At 39.4% G+C, this 16,229-nt stretch overlaps 1 protein-coding gene across 4 annotated transcripts in view; it reads left to right on the forward strand.

Moving 5' to 3' along the window:
• Positions 1–16,229, forward strand: part of BICC1 (BicC family RNA binding protein 1) — a 118,467-nt gene that overhangs the window by 39,839 nt on the left and 62,399 nt on the right. For all 4 annotated transcript variants that reach the window (XM_040563651.1, XM_040563649.1, XM_040563652.1 and 1 more), the window contains exon 2: positions 10,210–10,256. In XM_040563651.1, coding sequence (XP_040419585.1) covers positions 10,210–10,256 — 47 coding nt within the window. The remainder of the gene's footprint in view (positions 1–10,209; positions 10,257–16,229) is intronic.

Raw genomic sequence — 16,229 nt, forward strand, 5'->3', positions numbered from 1 at the left:
TAGAAAAATAGCAAGCTTTATGTCTTCTACTTCTTACTCTTGCACTTACCTGTAAGTCTTGGTTCCAAGCATGTGACAACATGGGGGCTCTACCGGGGTCCTGTTCATCCCAGGAAGTGTTTGGTGGCTGGGCTTCAGGGAAGAGGAAGGATGCTAGAGCCTGAAAGACAGGTCTTCTTCTTCATCTTTGCTCTCCCCATCTCTGTAGGTGGAAAAGCAGCCCTCACATTCAGCATGGGTTGGGTGCGTGTGGGCTCATAGACCAGTAAGGGAATCAGCTGATAGGCAACGTGAAAGCAGTGGTGGAAGGGTTTAACCTGACTGCATTGTTTTGAGCTCTTCCCTTGTGTCGGGGAGTAGGCATACAGTAATGGAAAAACAAGTTGCCAGGATAAATAGCTTTTCATTTCTCTGAGAAGTATTTTATAACAGCCATGGGTCCTGTGGGATGTTGGTGAGATTTTCCTACGGCTACCAGAGCAGCCCTTCTCCAGCTGTCTCCTCCAGAACTACCTCTCTTTGGATCATGGGTCAAGGGAATTGATATTATTTTGGCAGTGTGTGGTGTGGGAGAGCATCGTTCTTGTTGACTTCATGTCTGGCCAAGGACTGGTGCTGTCAGTTTTGTGCCTACAAAGCATTTGGGATGAGTTCATGTGATGTGCGAAGTTTTTTTTTTTTGCCAGCCTATCGCTTTGACCACAGGCTCCCAAATTTCCTAAAAGACTGTATTGCAGAAAGGCCCTTTTGAAGGAGAGGAGGTAATTAACTGGCTCTTTGAGTAAAATGGCAAAACATATATCTCAGTGCAGGTGATGTTTCCTGGGACATGACTCCACTTCGCATCTTTCTGCAGCACAGCTTGGATGAGGAGTGTGAGTGCTTCAGTTAGTGAAAACGTTTTAGAAACGTTAAGGTTAATCATTCTCTTCCTTTTTTAGTCGTGTATCCCGTTTATACTCAAAAGTGTTTTTAGCAAAACTGGGGGGGGAAATAGTGGTATAAGGGAGGGTGCACAAGTGTACAATGTTTTAATCAGATTTCACTCATATTAATAGACATGTATCTTAGCAAATCTGTCTTATTGTAAAATACAGTGTGATATTAAAAAAAAAAAAGTCAATTATCAGTACTGCAGATGCAATTTTTTTTCTGTCCTAAGGGAAAAATAGGTAGCTAAGCTCTGCTAGTACAATGTTTAGATGCTGGAAAGCTGTCTTAATCCATTGATTAAAATGGAGAAGAAAAGTCTAAAATAAAAATGCAAATCTGGGTGAAAAACTATCAAAAGTTAGGTTGCTGTTCTTTAAAAGAACCTCTTGAGAAAGCAAACAAAACCTCAGTTTGCCTATGCTGTGCATGTCCTCTAAGTTTATGTAGTATGATCTAGAACTTCAACAGTGATTTTTAATTTCAGATTTTATCACCAGGACTTAATTAAAATGATAAGGTTTTAAATTTAACTTATGAATACATACAGTAATGTAAGCCAGCTGTTCCTCATTTCAGAAAAAACGTCCAGTATCTCCTATGACCACCAGTCCTCTAGCTTAGAGGTGACAGGTTTTATTCATTTTAATACTGAAGAAGCCTCAGTGAGGCAGCTAATAGAGTACTTTTAATCAGGTAATGGAGCACTGACAGCTACTCGGTTTTCCTGGCTGAATTCTTAAGAATAGCTAGCTGGAAGCAAAGCATTCACTTCGTTATCTTCATTGAAATCCCAAGTCTTTGGCCATAGTCTGCTGCACTCCATGTCGTGTCAGGAAGTGTACTGTGGTTGTGTGGATGAGCCAGTCCCACGTGTGCCTTTTGCAGAAGAGATCCCTAACATGAAAAATGGGGTCCCAAAGCAACCCCAGCTTCACAGCAGGCTTTCAGTCTGTGACTTGATTACAAAAATATATAAAACGAACTTTCTCTGTGCAGAGGCTTGGCAGACAGCTTTTTCCCTGGAGATCAATTTGTTTTACAAAATGAGAAAAATCTGTTGGTATGTATCTGAGATTTACAAGTGTTATATATTAAATATGGTTCTGGATGGACTTTAGGGTATGCAATTCGAAAATGGTTGATATAGGGGAAAGAAAATTGACGAGGCAGTAGCTTTGTGTTTGTTCCCCCCCCCCCCCCCCGCCACACCACCCCCCCCCCCCCCCCCCCCCCCCCCAACCCCCCCCCCCCCCCCCACCCCCCCCCCCCCCCCCCCCCCCCCCCCCCCCCCCCCCCCCCCCCCCCCACCCCCCCCCCCCCCCCCCCCCCCCCACTCCCCCCCCCCCCCCCCCCCCCCCCCCCCCCCCCCCCCCCCCCCCCCCCCCCCCCCCCCCCCCCACCCCCCCCCCCCCCCCCCCCCCCCCCCCCCCCCCCCCCCCCCCCCCCCCCCCCCCCCCCCCCCCCCCCCCCCCCCCCCCCCCCCCCCCCCCCCCCCCCCCCCCCCCCCCCCCCCCCCCCCCCCCCCCCCCCCCCCCCCCCCAATGCTATTAGCCACCAAATCTATGGAGTTCTTAAAGAAAACAGACACAAATCATTAGGAATATTTGTTCAAAACCAATGTCATCTTGGTCTCTTGAGTATATGTGGCATTTTTTCTTCCATTCTTTCTTGGCAATGTCTGCAATGGAAGTAAGTATAATTTGTTTTAAGATTCTCCTTTTTCTGTGCATGTTCTCTAGTCATTGAAAAGATGAAATTTTGAATTTTTTGGGATAGTTTTGGTTATTTGCTAGTAGTCTTAATTTTAATATAGTATGCAGAAAAAGGTTATTGAAAAATAGTCTAATGGCTGAGTAAGTTTATATAGCTTTCGTGATGTATCACAGAGTAAATGTAGACTTTGGGGAGTAATGAAAAATAAGAACTTCTTACCTCTGTGTTTGTGTGTTCAGATGAGGCCTCGATTCAAGAAGTCTGATTTGGCTAGTAGGTAGTCTGAAAAGAGGCCATAGGCATTGTACTTCCATGGTGCTCATGGTGCTCATAGCTGCTGTATTTCAACAGCAGGGTTAAAGTCTCCTATGTTCAATTTGCTTTTTTCCCAGCATTAGGTATATCTGTTAGATGTTATAGCACCTAGGATGTTTTTTTAACCAGTGACTTTGTAGCTTGTGTATCAAGCACCTTCCAACAGGAGATACAGTGAAACCCACCCAGACAATGTCCATCCAGTTACTTACAACCTATTTATTGTCACTTACGGACAACACTGAAATTCTTCCAGTTCTCTGGATGCACAGCTGGAAGAAGAAAGCTGTGTCATGGATATGTCTTCATTGTTTTAATCTTTTTTCCTCTGTAATTTGTTGATGAAAGGTGATGCTCCTATTGTTACCTGCAGCCCTAGAGTCCTTCAATCACAGAATACGTAGACATTGGGTAATTTGTGTAATATTCCAGATGTCTTGTAGTTTCTGACTCAACAAATTTAATTTGTCAGCATGGTGTATGTACAGATATATTTTTGCTAGCTTTTTTAGTTGTGTGTGTCAGTAACTTCTTGAGTATTTTGGCTTTTGTCTCCCTGATACTTCCAGTTGACTTGTGGCTTACTCTGACCTGTGGTGAGCACCCTCAAAACCAAAGGCTGCTTTACTTAGGAGTTTAAGAAAGTGTAAGTGCCTTATTTTTTTTTTTCATTCTCTGACTGTGAAAAACAGAGACTGATTGAGACCCTAAAATACTGAGATTGGTAAGTGTTACATGTTACTTGATGAAATTTATTATAATAAAAGTGATGTTTTTTTCCTGTTTGTCACTTAGGGAAGACCACTGCACAGGGAAGATCCTGACCCTGCCCCACCACCCCCAGTAGCAAAGTTCTGTCTTCCCATGAAAGCAAAGTCAGTTGTGTTATTGGGATAATATCTGTAACTTGCAGCACATTCAGAACTAGTCACAGAAAATCTAAGGAACTTTGCAGTGAGAAGAATATGTAAGTGATGCACTACTGAAAAGCCAGCTAAAAACAACCTTGAATTCTATTTTTTTTGTAATTTCCTTGTTTAGTTAGGCCTCGCTACTTTCTTTCACCAGACCCTTTCATTTCAGAAGTTAGACAGAAAAAGAGATGACTAAGCTTAGTTTCTGAGCTGAAAGAAAGTGAGACTTGAAGTGAGACTAGCTCTATAATCACAAGGAAAATGGAGAATTATTTTGTTTGGATTTCAATAAATTCAACTTTAGGTTAGACTTTTTTTCTTAACAATGTGTAGTCTATCTTTTTGTTCCTAAAGGCTTGTTTTATGCTATTTGGCTTAACTCAGTGACCTATGGGGGTGGAATTCTTTATCTTGGCTTGATACAAGCAAGCTTTAAGAGTATGTGTGGGTTATAGTCTGACTTTGTGCACAGAAAAACATATTTTTTTGTGTTGGTTTCTGGTTCAAGTCTAGCTGTTCAATTATTTTTATTTTTATTTTTTATTTTTTACAACAACAGGCTTGGTAGCTTCTGAGGAAAAAACTGTGACTTGGCTTTTGTCTATTTCTGATAGTGAACTGTCTATTTCATTGAAACAAACAAAAAAATCACTGTGGTTAACACCTTTATGACTTTCAGAAAAGATCAGATTTAATTGCCGTGACGAAAATCTCACGGTCTTTCTGATTCAGTGGATAGAAAAGTTAAGATAATTTGCTACATATCTTCAGGAATATTCTAGTTACTTGAAATCCCATTAAGTTGATCTGTCTTGTTAAAATTCAAATATTATTTTGTTGTTAACTCTCCTTTTAAAGAGTTTTTTTGATGTAAGGAATAATTTTCTTCATAGCTGAAACCTTAGGAGACAAACATGCTATTAGATTCTTTAATAACTGTAGTCTCTCAATGAAGAGAAAGGAAGAAGTTTCGATGCTAATCAATCTAAAGGCACATTCACAAATACGTATTTCATCGTTTGCAATATCAATTTCAAGAGATTAGGAAATGAGACACAAAGCTAATGTGTGAGATCAACAAAGAGTTGCAATAACAACTCCTTTAAACAAAAGTTGACTGAATCCTTGGGCCTTGGGTTTGGTTCCTATAAAATATGGTCTGCATTGTAATAATTCTTTTTGTAATTAAAATAACATTCAAAGTAAAAGTTCAAATTCACTTTTCCATGTGAATTTAGAAGAAATTACAATTGGGCTTTTTTATGATTTGGTGATTAAGTAGACAAGCAGTATACTTCGTGGGTACCATAATAGTTAACACCTGTTTCAACTGTTTCATATTTGTATTGGATGGGACCTTGGCAATCCAATATATCTTGAAAAGTGAAAACCCGATATAAAATATTTCATGGTATGGAAGAAATTGTAATAAGCAGAGTGTGGCTTAAAATATAAAATGCTTATTATGCACATTTACTTTAGTCCTTTTTTGTATTTCTGAAACCAATGTTAGCATTTTGTGCAAAAATAATCCTTTTGTGAAGGTCAGTTAAATGATTATTTATTTAATACCAGAAAATAAATAGTGTTCTAAGAATACAATGTTTCCTGAGTAGTGGAGGTTGGCAAAGATGAATAAATTTCTCAGTCAGAAGTCAGCACACGGTGTTAATTGTCATTTCATTTAATGTGGCTTCGGTCAAATCCCCTTTTGGGACAGGGACCACGGACAGAAGGGCTGGTGTGCCTAGGCATGAGCTCTGGAAATCCTGTTTAAGTGCTGATGTTTTCCTATTTCTCAGTGGAGATGTGGCTAATCCTTTGTCATTGTACACCCTGCAGTTCAAGGAGTACTTCCCTTGACTTGGTAGTGCTTATGCTGTAAAGTGGGATGTTAAAAAGTTGAAGAACTGCTCTGTTCCTGCTTGGGTCATATTTGTAGTGCCTGGTCCCACTGTTTGAGGCGTCCAAGGTTCTGGCGAAGATGTAGGAGAGAGAACTTGGTCTGCTGCTCCTGCTTGAGGCTGTGGCTGCCCGAACACCTTTGGCTGCCAGCAAAGTGAGCCCCAAACTCCTTCCCTCAGCACCTTCCAGCCAAGTAAGACTGGGGAACAGTTCCAGTAAATGCTGCTGGTTCTTTGGGGTGGAGAGCTAGGTGTGGGCCCTGCTGTGGCTGTGCAGAAGGCTGTGCTGCCAAACCAAGGAGAGCGGCACAAGGTGGAAGTGGTCAGCAAAGGCTTTCCCTTCAATGGCTGCAAGTGTTGTTATAAAATTAAACCTGTCTTTCACACTACTTCTTGGGTTTGTTGTTTAAACAGCAGCTCAGGATAGTGCGGGCTTTAGTGACCTGCATCTCTGGGAAAAGAGCTCTTGAAGTTTTTTGGTTTAGTTTTCTTTTTAATGATTATTTGAAATGGAATTTAGCAAGTCATTTAATAACTGAGTTGCCCTTGTTGACATAGGATTTCCTAGATCAGGATTAATGATCTTACCTTAAGAGCTAGGCAGGAGTGTTTCATCTTTGTTACTGGTGTGGTGTTTTTGAAAACACTAATTCTGTTTACAAAGTCAGAAAATGCAAAACTTTTGTATATTAAAATCTGAAAGTTCATTTCAAATTCAGTGGTCAGATGGCTTACACTGTGCCTTCTGTGTGGCACTGCCAGTCCCTCTGCCTCCCCTGTTTGAAATTTCCAAATGCTGCTTTTTGAAGGGAAGTTGGTTTCGTATTGATGTTTTAATTAATATTAGTGAGATTACTAAAATAATCTGTCAGGGAACGAATGTCAGATATAAATTCTGAGAGCTCCTCAATATGATTTGTAAAAGATGAAATTTGTTTTGAAAGTCGGGGTTAATACTCTCAAGATTTGTTTAGAAAGAAGTTGAGCTTAGGATGCAGTGACCTAGCAGGCTTTTTTTCCTAAACACAAGTTAACACTTGCTTTTCTCTCAGTTTGTCTGATTGAGGTCAACCTCAGTGACTTACTAAATTACAGCTTATCCTAGTGAACACTGTAAGATTTTGAACACCGTGGAAGTGTTACCATTTGCAATGACTGGTGCATAAATTTCGTAAGCTCAGAAACATTCCAGCAAGTTATTTCCCTGCAGAAGATAGCGGGTTTGTGGTGCTTGAACAAAATCAGTTCCACCTTTTAATTATGAAAGAAATGGGTAACTTTTCCTTGTCTAGCAACTCTTGCTGTTCTCTGAAGCAGCTGATCTTTTTGCATCCTTTGCCTCCGTACTTTGCAGGTAAACATAGATTATTATGTATGCAATTATAGGTGGTATCCTCAAATGTATAAACTACTGATGAAATTTCTGATTTTAAGTATAAGTTCTCCTCCTCATAGAAATAAACAAGCAAATTATAAGAAGCTGAGTAACATAACAGTAACGCACTATCACTGGCTCAAAGAGTTATGAGGATGAGGGATTGTGAAAGGGGGAAATAACTGGAAAATAGCTAACAATGGAAAACAGAATATACTGCTTCATACAGATTATCTTTTTACTTCTAGGTTTCTTATTTTTTTCTTTTCTGCTGAAAGATACCTTAAGTCTAGCTCAGTATTTTGGGCTAATATTCTGAGTTTTTTTTATTCACTGCATAATGGAGATGGTAACGACTAGGCCACCTTAATATTCAATAACCATCTTGCACAAAAAAAAGGAGCATAGGCATAACTCTTAAGAGACTAAATGCAGAATGGACATGGACAAGATACTGAAATATTGCTGTGCCTTTTCGATCATGGTAAGAACAACTTTAAGGTATAGCAATATTAAACTTCAGGTCTGTTTCAAAAAAAAAATACGGTACAGCCTTCCCTGCCTCTTGGTAGACACTGTGAGACTTGACAAACATCTCACCTACTGAAAAGTTACAATGACAAACTATATCTTCATAATACAGTATAACAACTGAAAACACTGAACATTAACCTAAACTGTTTCTAAATGCCATTTGCTCTCATTATTCTCTCTACAACTGTCTTTGTTTTTCTGTGAGCCCTGTTTAGGCTGCTGTCACTCCCTGCTCTTCCTGGCTCTGTCCGTGCTTGTTGGAGTCAGTGGGTTGTGTCATACAGCTGCTGGTGGGGCCAAGCTGTAAATCAGGTCACCAGAATGATTCTGATTAAAAATAAACCTACAATGAAAAGCTTGGAATTTGCTTTGTCAGCATCCTGCTTAAATGCCCTGTAGAGCATCACTGCTATTATCTGAGCCAGCTCTTGTTTGTATTCAGTTTAGAAATCATGTATTTGCAGCTGGAACAAAATCTGTCTATTCTCAAAGCTACAACTTCAGCCTCCCATCTGTCATCTTCTCTTCTACAGCTTATCTTCCGTGTCCTCTGAATAAAAGCATGCTGGAGGGTGCCCTACGGTTTCTCGGTTTGTGGAGTTGTGGAGCCTGGAATTGCTCTGCCCCAAGGTGGCTGCTTGCTAGGCTCCACTCAGTGCCTCTGTTTTGACCGTCTTTGAGTTGCAATTCAGAAGTTGATGTGATTTATCAGATAGGACTTTGTAGTCTATGGTTTCTCCATGGTATGTAGGTGATGGTGGTGGTGTTTCCTGAGAAGCCTGTTAAAATTAGGGGCGTTGTTTTCTCTTGGGCAGAAATAAGTCTCATGCCACTAGCTTGTATCTGTTCCGTAGCAGTTGTTCTTTGAATGCATTAGCTGAGTTAATGCTAATTGAGGAGCTTGAAATTGCTTGTGTAATTAGAAGAGTGGGAAGAACTAAGTAGCTGGAACAGAGTTTTGAAGGCTGGGTTATGGGGCAAACCAGAGACCTAATCTGTGCATGAAAAATACAGAAATATCGCAATGACAAGGAGTTTCTTCAGCAATCCAGTACTATTTAGGAAGCTTCCCCTCTCCTTGGAGTTTCATCTGGAGGCATTCCTTTTTCTGGGAAAAGAGAATTATCCTCTCTATAATTAGCTCTATGATTTGCTCTCTTCTAGAAGACCTACTGTGTTTTGACTTGGTTGCTGTGTCCTGAGTTGCGACACAGATAAGCTGCAACATATGCTAGATGCAAACAGTTGTACCATTTTAAGTGCCACTACTTGCATTGTCTAAGTGTACAGCTAGAAGTTTCAGTACACATGGGAGAGAGTCAATCCCTAATTCATGTCGTCTTCTGGAAACCACTAAGTTCTATGATTGCTTCTTACAAGCTTGCAAGCCCTGTTCTGAAATGATGCTGCTGTTTTTTCTGCAGGCTTTTTGAAAAGTACTCTTAAGGCTGTATAGTTTTACTGCCCACATTTTATTTGCTCTTCCTGCTAATGCTCTTGCCCTTTTGATAAATATGAATGTCCCAGTGCGGCCCGTGAAGTACAGGGAGCGTTTCAGCGTGCTGGCACACACCCCTCTGACCATGCCCCTTTTCGACCCCCCAGACCTACCCCTCACATTGCACCATTTGACACCACAAGAAGCGTGTTGGGTGTGAGGAGAAGGGTGGTGTTCTCCATTTTGTCTCTTCCTACAAATGGTACTGGTGTGAAGAGGTTTCTTTTCATTCCTCTGAAGAGCTTCTCTTCATGGCGTCGGTATTTTCACCTTTCAGCCTTTGATTTCCTAGGCTAAGCATATCCAGATTTTTTTCCTGCATGACGAGTTAATGTTTGCCCATTGCTAAGCTTTAGCAGCAGCAGCCACATTCACAGCCGCTTCTAGCTTGAAGTTGTCTCTTTTGAACGCTGCTCTGGAGTGCTCAAAAGTGCTTGTGCGCAGTGGTGCTGTTGCTAGTGTCTAGGGTTGCTTTTGGTTCTCAGCTGTAGCAGCTGAATGTAGCAGCTCAAACACTGGCTGGTAGGAAGTACATGTTGCAAAAATTCTCTGGATCAAGTTGTGATATTTCCCTTGGATTAAAAAATAAAACAGGACTGTTATTAAATCAATTCAGGCTTAATACAATGCTTCTTGTTTTGGTTCTAACTCTTGATCTAGCAAATGCTGTGCCCTTCTGGCTTTCTTTTTATCATCTTATTAGTAGAATTACATGTTAATGTATGCAGTGTGAATAAATCACTAGACCTGGGTGATCTTACGTAGTTTGTAACTAACATATAGATCCATGTATAGCAGCTCTATTATGCAAATAAAAACGTGCTTGGACTTGATCCTTAGCAAGTGACTTGCAAAGAGTTGTTCCAAGTGTTAGTCAGTTGCTGATAAACGCCTGTTGCATGAGAAGATGAGGACCTAGAGTTATAACTTCACAGTAGCATGAACTCATTGATGATTTCTGTATACAGACTTACAAATTTTCTCCGAAGTATTTTGAAATCAGATCTTATTTTTGTTTTACAGCTGCTGCTGAGGGCAAAGGGAAAAGTGGGGAAGACTTTTTTCAGAAGGTAAGAAAGATATTTTAATTCAATAGCAACAGTTGACTAGATGAAAAATTACCTTAATTGCTCATTCATGAGGTCAACTAATTAAACTTAATGTGCAGTTTCCACTGTATTGATCAAATACATTTTTTATGTCTTTGTTATTTATTAACCATTAGCTGTGCGTGGACCATGATAAATATGTTCTTTGGTATATTCTACTGCTATTCACATAAGAGCTTAATTATTCTTTAATTGAAAGTTTTTAACTACATGTTATGGAAGTATTTTGCCTAATAGCAGGGAGCTCATCTGAAAGATGTTGTGAGGTGGTCTTAAGGTTTTTATCTCTGGGGATAAACACTACATCCTGTTATTGAAGAACTGACGTGAGACTTATTGTGCTATCATTGAAAGCATAAATATTTGGTTGGGAAATGCAAAGTCCTTTTTAAGAAAGACATGCACAGTCCACACAGTGATTCAATAAAGCTTGTGGTTAGACAGAGGCATGGAAGGACTGGAAAAAATAGTCCTGCAGCAACTAAACTACAAAGAGAAGCATGACCAAGAGTAATGACTTTGAAATTGCTTTTCACAAAGCAACGTTTCTTTATGAATAGTATGTAAAATATTATTTGAGTTAATGAAGATCTGCATACAGTATGCAAATAAAAATGAGCTGCTTTGTCTTTCTGTACCATAGAAAAGACAATGTAAATCTTCATGCTGTATCCTGAAAAGTCTTGAAACGACTTTTTGACTGGTTGTCTGTTAAACAAGTCGTTGTTCATATTTTTTCAATGTTTTGTTCATACTTAAAGATGGTACTGCTAGGAAGCATCTTCTTAGATGTGAAAGAACAGTTTATCCTGTATGTGGTCATCAAATGCTTTGATCAAGGCTGGAGGGGAGGAATATGTATACAAGCAAAATATCTGTTTTTAAAAACAATGGTATGGGAGTCTTCAGATGATGTTCTTGACTGACAAATGAATTACTTTTCTGAATGTGCTGCTTGTGCTTGACTTTCCAATATTAGTGAGCACGGAGGAGGAATTGACAATAATTCTTCCTTAGCATTTTTATCAAAATGCATGGATTTTTTTAACTTGCTGCAACGAAGCTGAGCCTTAGTAGCAGATACTTCATATTAAACATTTATTTTACAGCACAGCATTTTCACACCCTTGTGTAAAATTGCTCATAATTCTTAAAGCTGTGAACAAGGTATTTCCTCTGTGTGGGGTTAAAGGACTGACATATTTGATGCGCATTGGATACCTGATTATTTACTGTAGATATAATGTACCTTACAATTACACAGCTGTTAGTATAGCAAAAAATACTGGTTTGAATTTAATAGGAAAATGTGCTATGTGAATAAGAGTACACTACTTATCAATATCGATAATGCATTGTCTATTTTGGCATTAATGTATTGTCATATGCCTGTGTAATTATATAGGCACAATGTGGATATGGCAACAAGCTAAAGCTGCTTCATTTTGACTAGCATTCTTCTTAGTGACTCATCAACTCTGTAGTTCAATTTAGATTAGTGAATCTTTTGTGTACATACACATGATATTACAGCTAATAAAAACAGATGGAAGCTATCTGCTTTGCAAGTTTTCTCTTTTGTTCAAAAAAAAAAACTTTGCTCATAGCTTACTCACAGTCTGTCTGTGCAATTTCCTTTAATCAGGGATATGCTTTTTTTCCCTCTTATGTGAAATGAATAAGGCAGAATTTCTGGAGGTTAAATGAAGACTTTTCATTTGTTTCAGGTTGTAGTGAGGAAGAAACTCATTTGGGGCATTGAAAACATATTGCAAACTAAGGTAGCAAGGTACCTTCCAGAAAATTAATATGAATTCAAAGGTGTAGTAAAAACTACTTTAAAAATGCATTCAGAATAATCCTTTCTTCAGGGCTGTATTGTTGGACCAAAGTTGAGTGGTGAAGTGAGGTGCATCACTCTTAAGTGACATCAAGAACTGAGGGTGTAATTGCCATAAATGCTGCCATGTATAACATCTTCAGACAGATTGTACCCTTAATGTGTTGAACTACAGTGGGTTGGAAGGAGTGAGCCAGGTGAGAGAAGTTTCCATATGAATGCTGAAATGACAGAAGCAATGGAACAAAGACTCAGTGATTCTGTATGTCAAGACACAGATGAAGAGGAAGGAGAGAGGAGGCCAGTACTGGAGGGAAGCAAGACAAAGCTGATAGCTTTATGTGGTGGCTGGACAACAGGAGACGGTGCTTGGTTCGTATAAGCTAGACTTCAGGAGGAGCAGAATTTACTCAGTGATCCCTAAGCTGAGCTTTAAAGTCAGGACTTAACTAGGGTCATTAAGCTATACACATAGGATGCTTTTTAATTAATCTATCATGTTTTTAAAGGATTAGGTTAACACAAATTTTGTGATGCTGTCTTCTACTTAACAGAGACAGGGTGGAGGGTGAGCACCTAACACAATCTGATGTGGATTTTTCAAAACCACTGGGAGCTGCTAACAAGGGATGCATAAATAACATGATGGCTTTCTCTCCCTAGCTCTCTGATTTTCAGTTCAGTGGCAGGTAATCTTAAATAAACATGGATTGGTTGGCTGTTGTATTACATACAGTTTAGGTAAAAGATCCTCATGGACCATGCTCTATATATTATTGTCCTAATTTATTCTGTGAGTAATGCATAATAAAATTCTTTTGATCCAAAGCCCATTTGCAGTTGATGGTGGAATTTTTTCCATTGAGTTCCATAACATTTGGTTCATGCCTCATAGGCAAGCAGGGTCCCTCCCAAACCAAGACAGGACATTGTTTCAGGGAACATTGTAATTTATGTAGCACTATAGATATGCGTGGCACTTCATATAAAATGTAAGAAGGTGGTGGGTCTCTGCCCTGAGGAGTTTATAATCCAAACCAGATGAGTGTTGGCCGTATGGACGGAGGGGAATTTATTGCATCATTTCTGCTTGCCTTTGGTTCTGGCCTTCTCGAGTCTTGCCTTTTTTTTTTTTTAAATATTTGGAATCTTAATGTTAAACGATAACCATTCACTCTAAAATTTGTCAAGGAAACAGTGTATGAGGAGCCTTGATCATGAGACTGTCAACAGTATGGTGGGAGATGGGTGAATGTTGTGGTTTAGTAGAAGCTGGGTGGAGTTCTTAGGCTAATGTAAGACTGCATGTGCAGAAGGAGCAGCTCTGGATATGCCCATGTGGGGTTCTGTCCAAGTGCTTGACTCTAGGTCAGATGTAAGCTCCTCATTTCAGCATGGTTCAGTGTGTTATGTGCATTAGTCATGGGCTCTTAAAGTATTTCTGAGGGGGCTCTTCAGTTCTTCCTTTCCTGGTTTTCAATTGTTTGCAGAGTTTGATTTTGTGGAAAGCACAACATGCTACCAGGCAACTGTAACTTGTGGCTTTTATTGTCTCTGAATGTTTGAGATGTGGATTTCTTTTTAATCAAAAAGAAATAGTGCTTGTAGGAATTAATATTCATTTACACAGTTGAAGATATATAGGTGTTTTGTTTTAAGATAACACTGGATTTTGCCTAAAATGTTTTATAAATGCTTATGCTTCTTTCTTGACTACAGTGCCTGTTACTCGCTGAAGGGAATGTAATCATGCCTGGAAATGTTGGAAGCATGAAGCTGCAAATATGCAAATATTACATGTGTACGAAAATCTCACCTGATAATAAGTTAGGTGTGTAAAGGAAGACTAGGGTTTCCATTTCTTGTTTTCTTTATTTCATTAAATGAGTAGGCTCTTCAAACATACTGTGTTTTTTTAGAAGCAATATTTGGTGAAGCCATCTTTTAAAGCTAGTTACTTTTTCAGTATAAAGATTAGAAAAACAGCAGCATTAAGAGTTGTTTTTTTTTAATTTGCGATTATATATGAGAACATATCTAATTCCATTTTGTATCACTTTTCGGTTAAATTCCTTTCCCATATGCATAAGTTATAAATGACCGTACGTTACCTTTTGTTTAGGAGGCTCTGGTAGCAAAGGCAATAAGGAAGCAGCCTCAAACCCTGTTTATTTATCTAACAGTAATAGAGCTCGTTTTGCAACATCCTGTATTTTCATCTGTATGCAACTTAAAAAAAAAATAATAATAATAATTTTTGAGGATCATATTAGGCAAACCTTTTAACTTTTGCAAAATGCTTGAGTGAATATATTGACCAAGTTCTTATGTATATGAACACTTCAAGTATGTTCTGATACAAATAAATAACTAAAAATGATAATTTTCTGTTGCTGCTGTAAGTCAGGCTGGAATTTGGTCAATCTTCCTTCTTAATCTTTGAATATGGAATGTGTAGGTAAAGCTGTAAATGTGGATGGCTTAGGGCACTTTCAGGCATAACAAATATTAATCATTGACCTGAGACTAAGATGTCCCAGGCTGATTATAATCTGTGTTCAGCAGGAACTTTTTGAAGGGCTTTCCATGTGTCTTCATCCATGACTTCTCTGAAACTGTGTATTTGTAATTATTGCTTCCCTAAGGCTATATTCTCATTTCTGATGGCAATAATGCAGCTGTTGGTTTCTTCCAGTGCTATTTATTTTTGCTAGTGAGACATAATAAATTCATGCTTGTCTATACATTATCATGGGTTTCTGTCCCCATTTTAACTGCAGCAGCAGTTGGGAACTGTAGAAACTGATTCCACACTTTCCATTTTTTCTGGGTAGAAATCAATCCATATCTGTATTAGTTAGCATTAAAATATATGCTTGATGTGGAGTTTGGCTCATAGCATGTGACAAGGATATATTAAGGCAATACATTTCCAGAATTTGTTTCAAACACCTGGCTGTGCTATTCTGTGGTGGGAATGCTGGCATGAGCTTCTAATTTATGTTTAGCTCCTCTGTTTTGCTTCCTGGAAAGAGGAAGTGACTGCTCAGAGATGTTGGTATGGATGAGAGAGTTGAAAGAATGTCAGTATTAGTCAACATTTGCAAGAAATCTTGAGATTGAGTTCTGTCTCCCTTTTGGTAAAGCCCCACCCGGTGGAAAGGAGGAGGCTTATTTAGGTTGGATCAGTTGGTCTAAAAAGGTAAATTGAGAATGTTTACTTTACCATTTTGCTTAGTTCAGGCAGAGCTAAGTGGTGGGAAGTCTTTCCACATTCATGTGGAAAACTGTTCATCACATCTGTAGCGTAGCAATCATTCTGTTAAGTGAACGGAGTAAGTACAGGGACTTAAATCATGAGCTTTAGCTGCTTCTTCGTTGCTTCTGATATAAGGGGGGCAATCTTGAGAGTTAGCCTGTAACACAAAAATGCTGTCTGATGGGCCTAACTCTTGAAGTGCTCAATGCGTGTGAAAGCCTTAAAACAATGACTGTCCCTGCTGAGCTTGTAGGGGATAGTTTCCTTAGTCAGAAACAAGGGATCAAAATGCCCACTAGTATGGAGTGAGTGACTGTTTCACTGTGTGGAACTCAGTCTGAGCTCCAAGTGAAACATGGCTTTAGTTGATGAAGTCCCATTTTAGGCAACCATACTGCTATACTTCATCTTTTGTGCAAGATTTCTAAAGCAACAGAGAAGGAACAATTGGTCACCGCAATCTCTGTTGAGATGCTTGATCCTTTGCACTCTGAAAGAGAAGTCCTGTCTTACAATACAGAAGAAGGATTTTGGTCCTCAAATGCTTGTATTCCTTCTGAAATAGTGAGGAAAGAGGAGGTGAGTGAGTGATACCCATGAATAACCTGCAGTGGGTTCCTGATTCTTGTAGGAAGTGGACTGCCTGTTCTGCTGCTTTGAAGGGAGGAGAGGTGGCTACCTATCTATCGCTCTTCCAGGAACATGCTGTGGGGCTTCAATGTTAAATAATTTTCTCAGATAAATTTCTCCTTTTTTGTCCTGTTACTTGTTTGGAACTCATTAATGCTGTACACAGAGATGCAGTGATAGCTAGCTTCTTTTTTGCATGTTTAGA

The sequence above is a fragment of the Cygnus olor genome, chromosome 7, assembly GCF_009769625.2.
Source record: "Cygnus olor isolate bCygOlo1 chromosome 7, bCygOlo1.pri.v2, whole genome shotgun sequence".
Classification (NCBI taxonomy): domain Eukaryota; kingdom Metazoa; phylum Chordata; class Aves; order Anseriformes; family Anatidae; genus Cygnus; species Cygnus olor.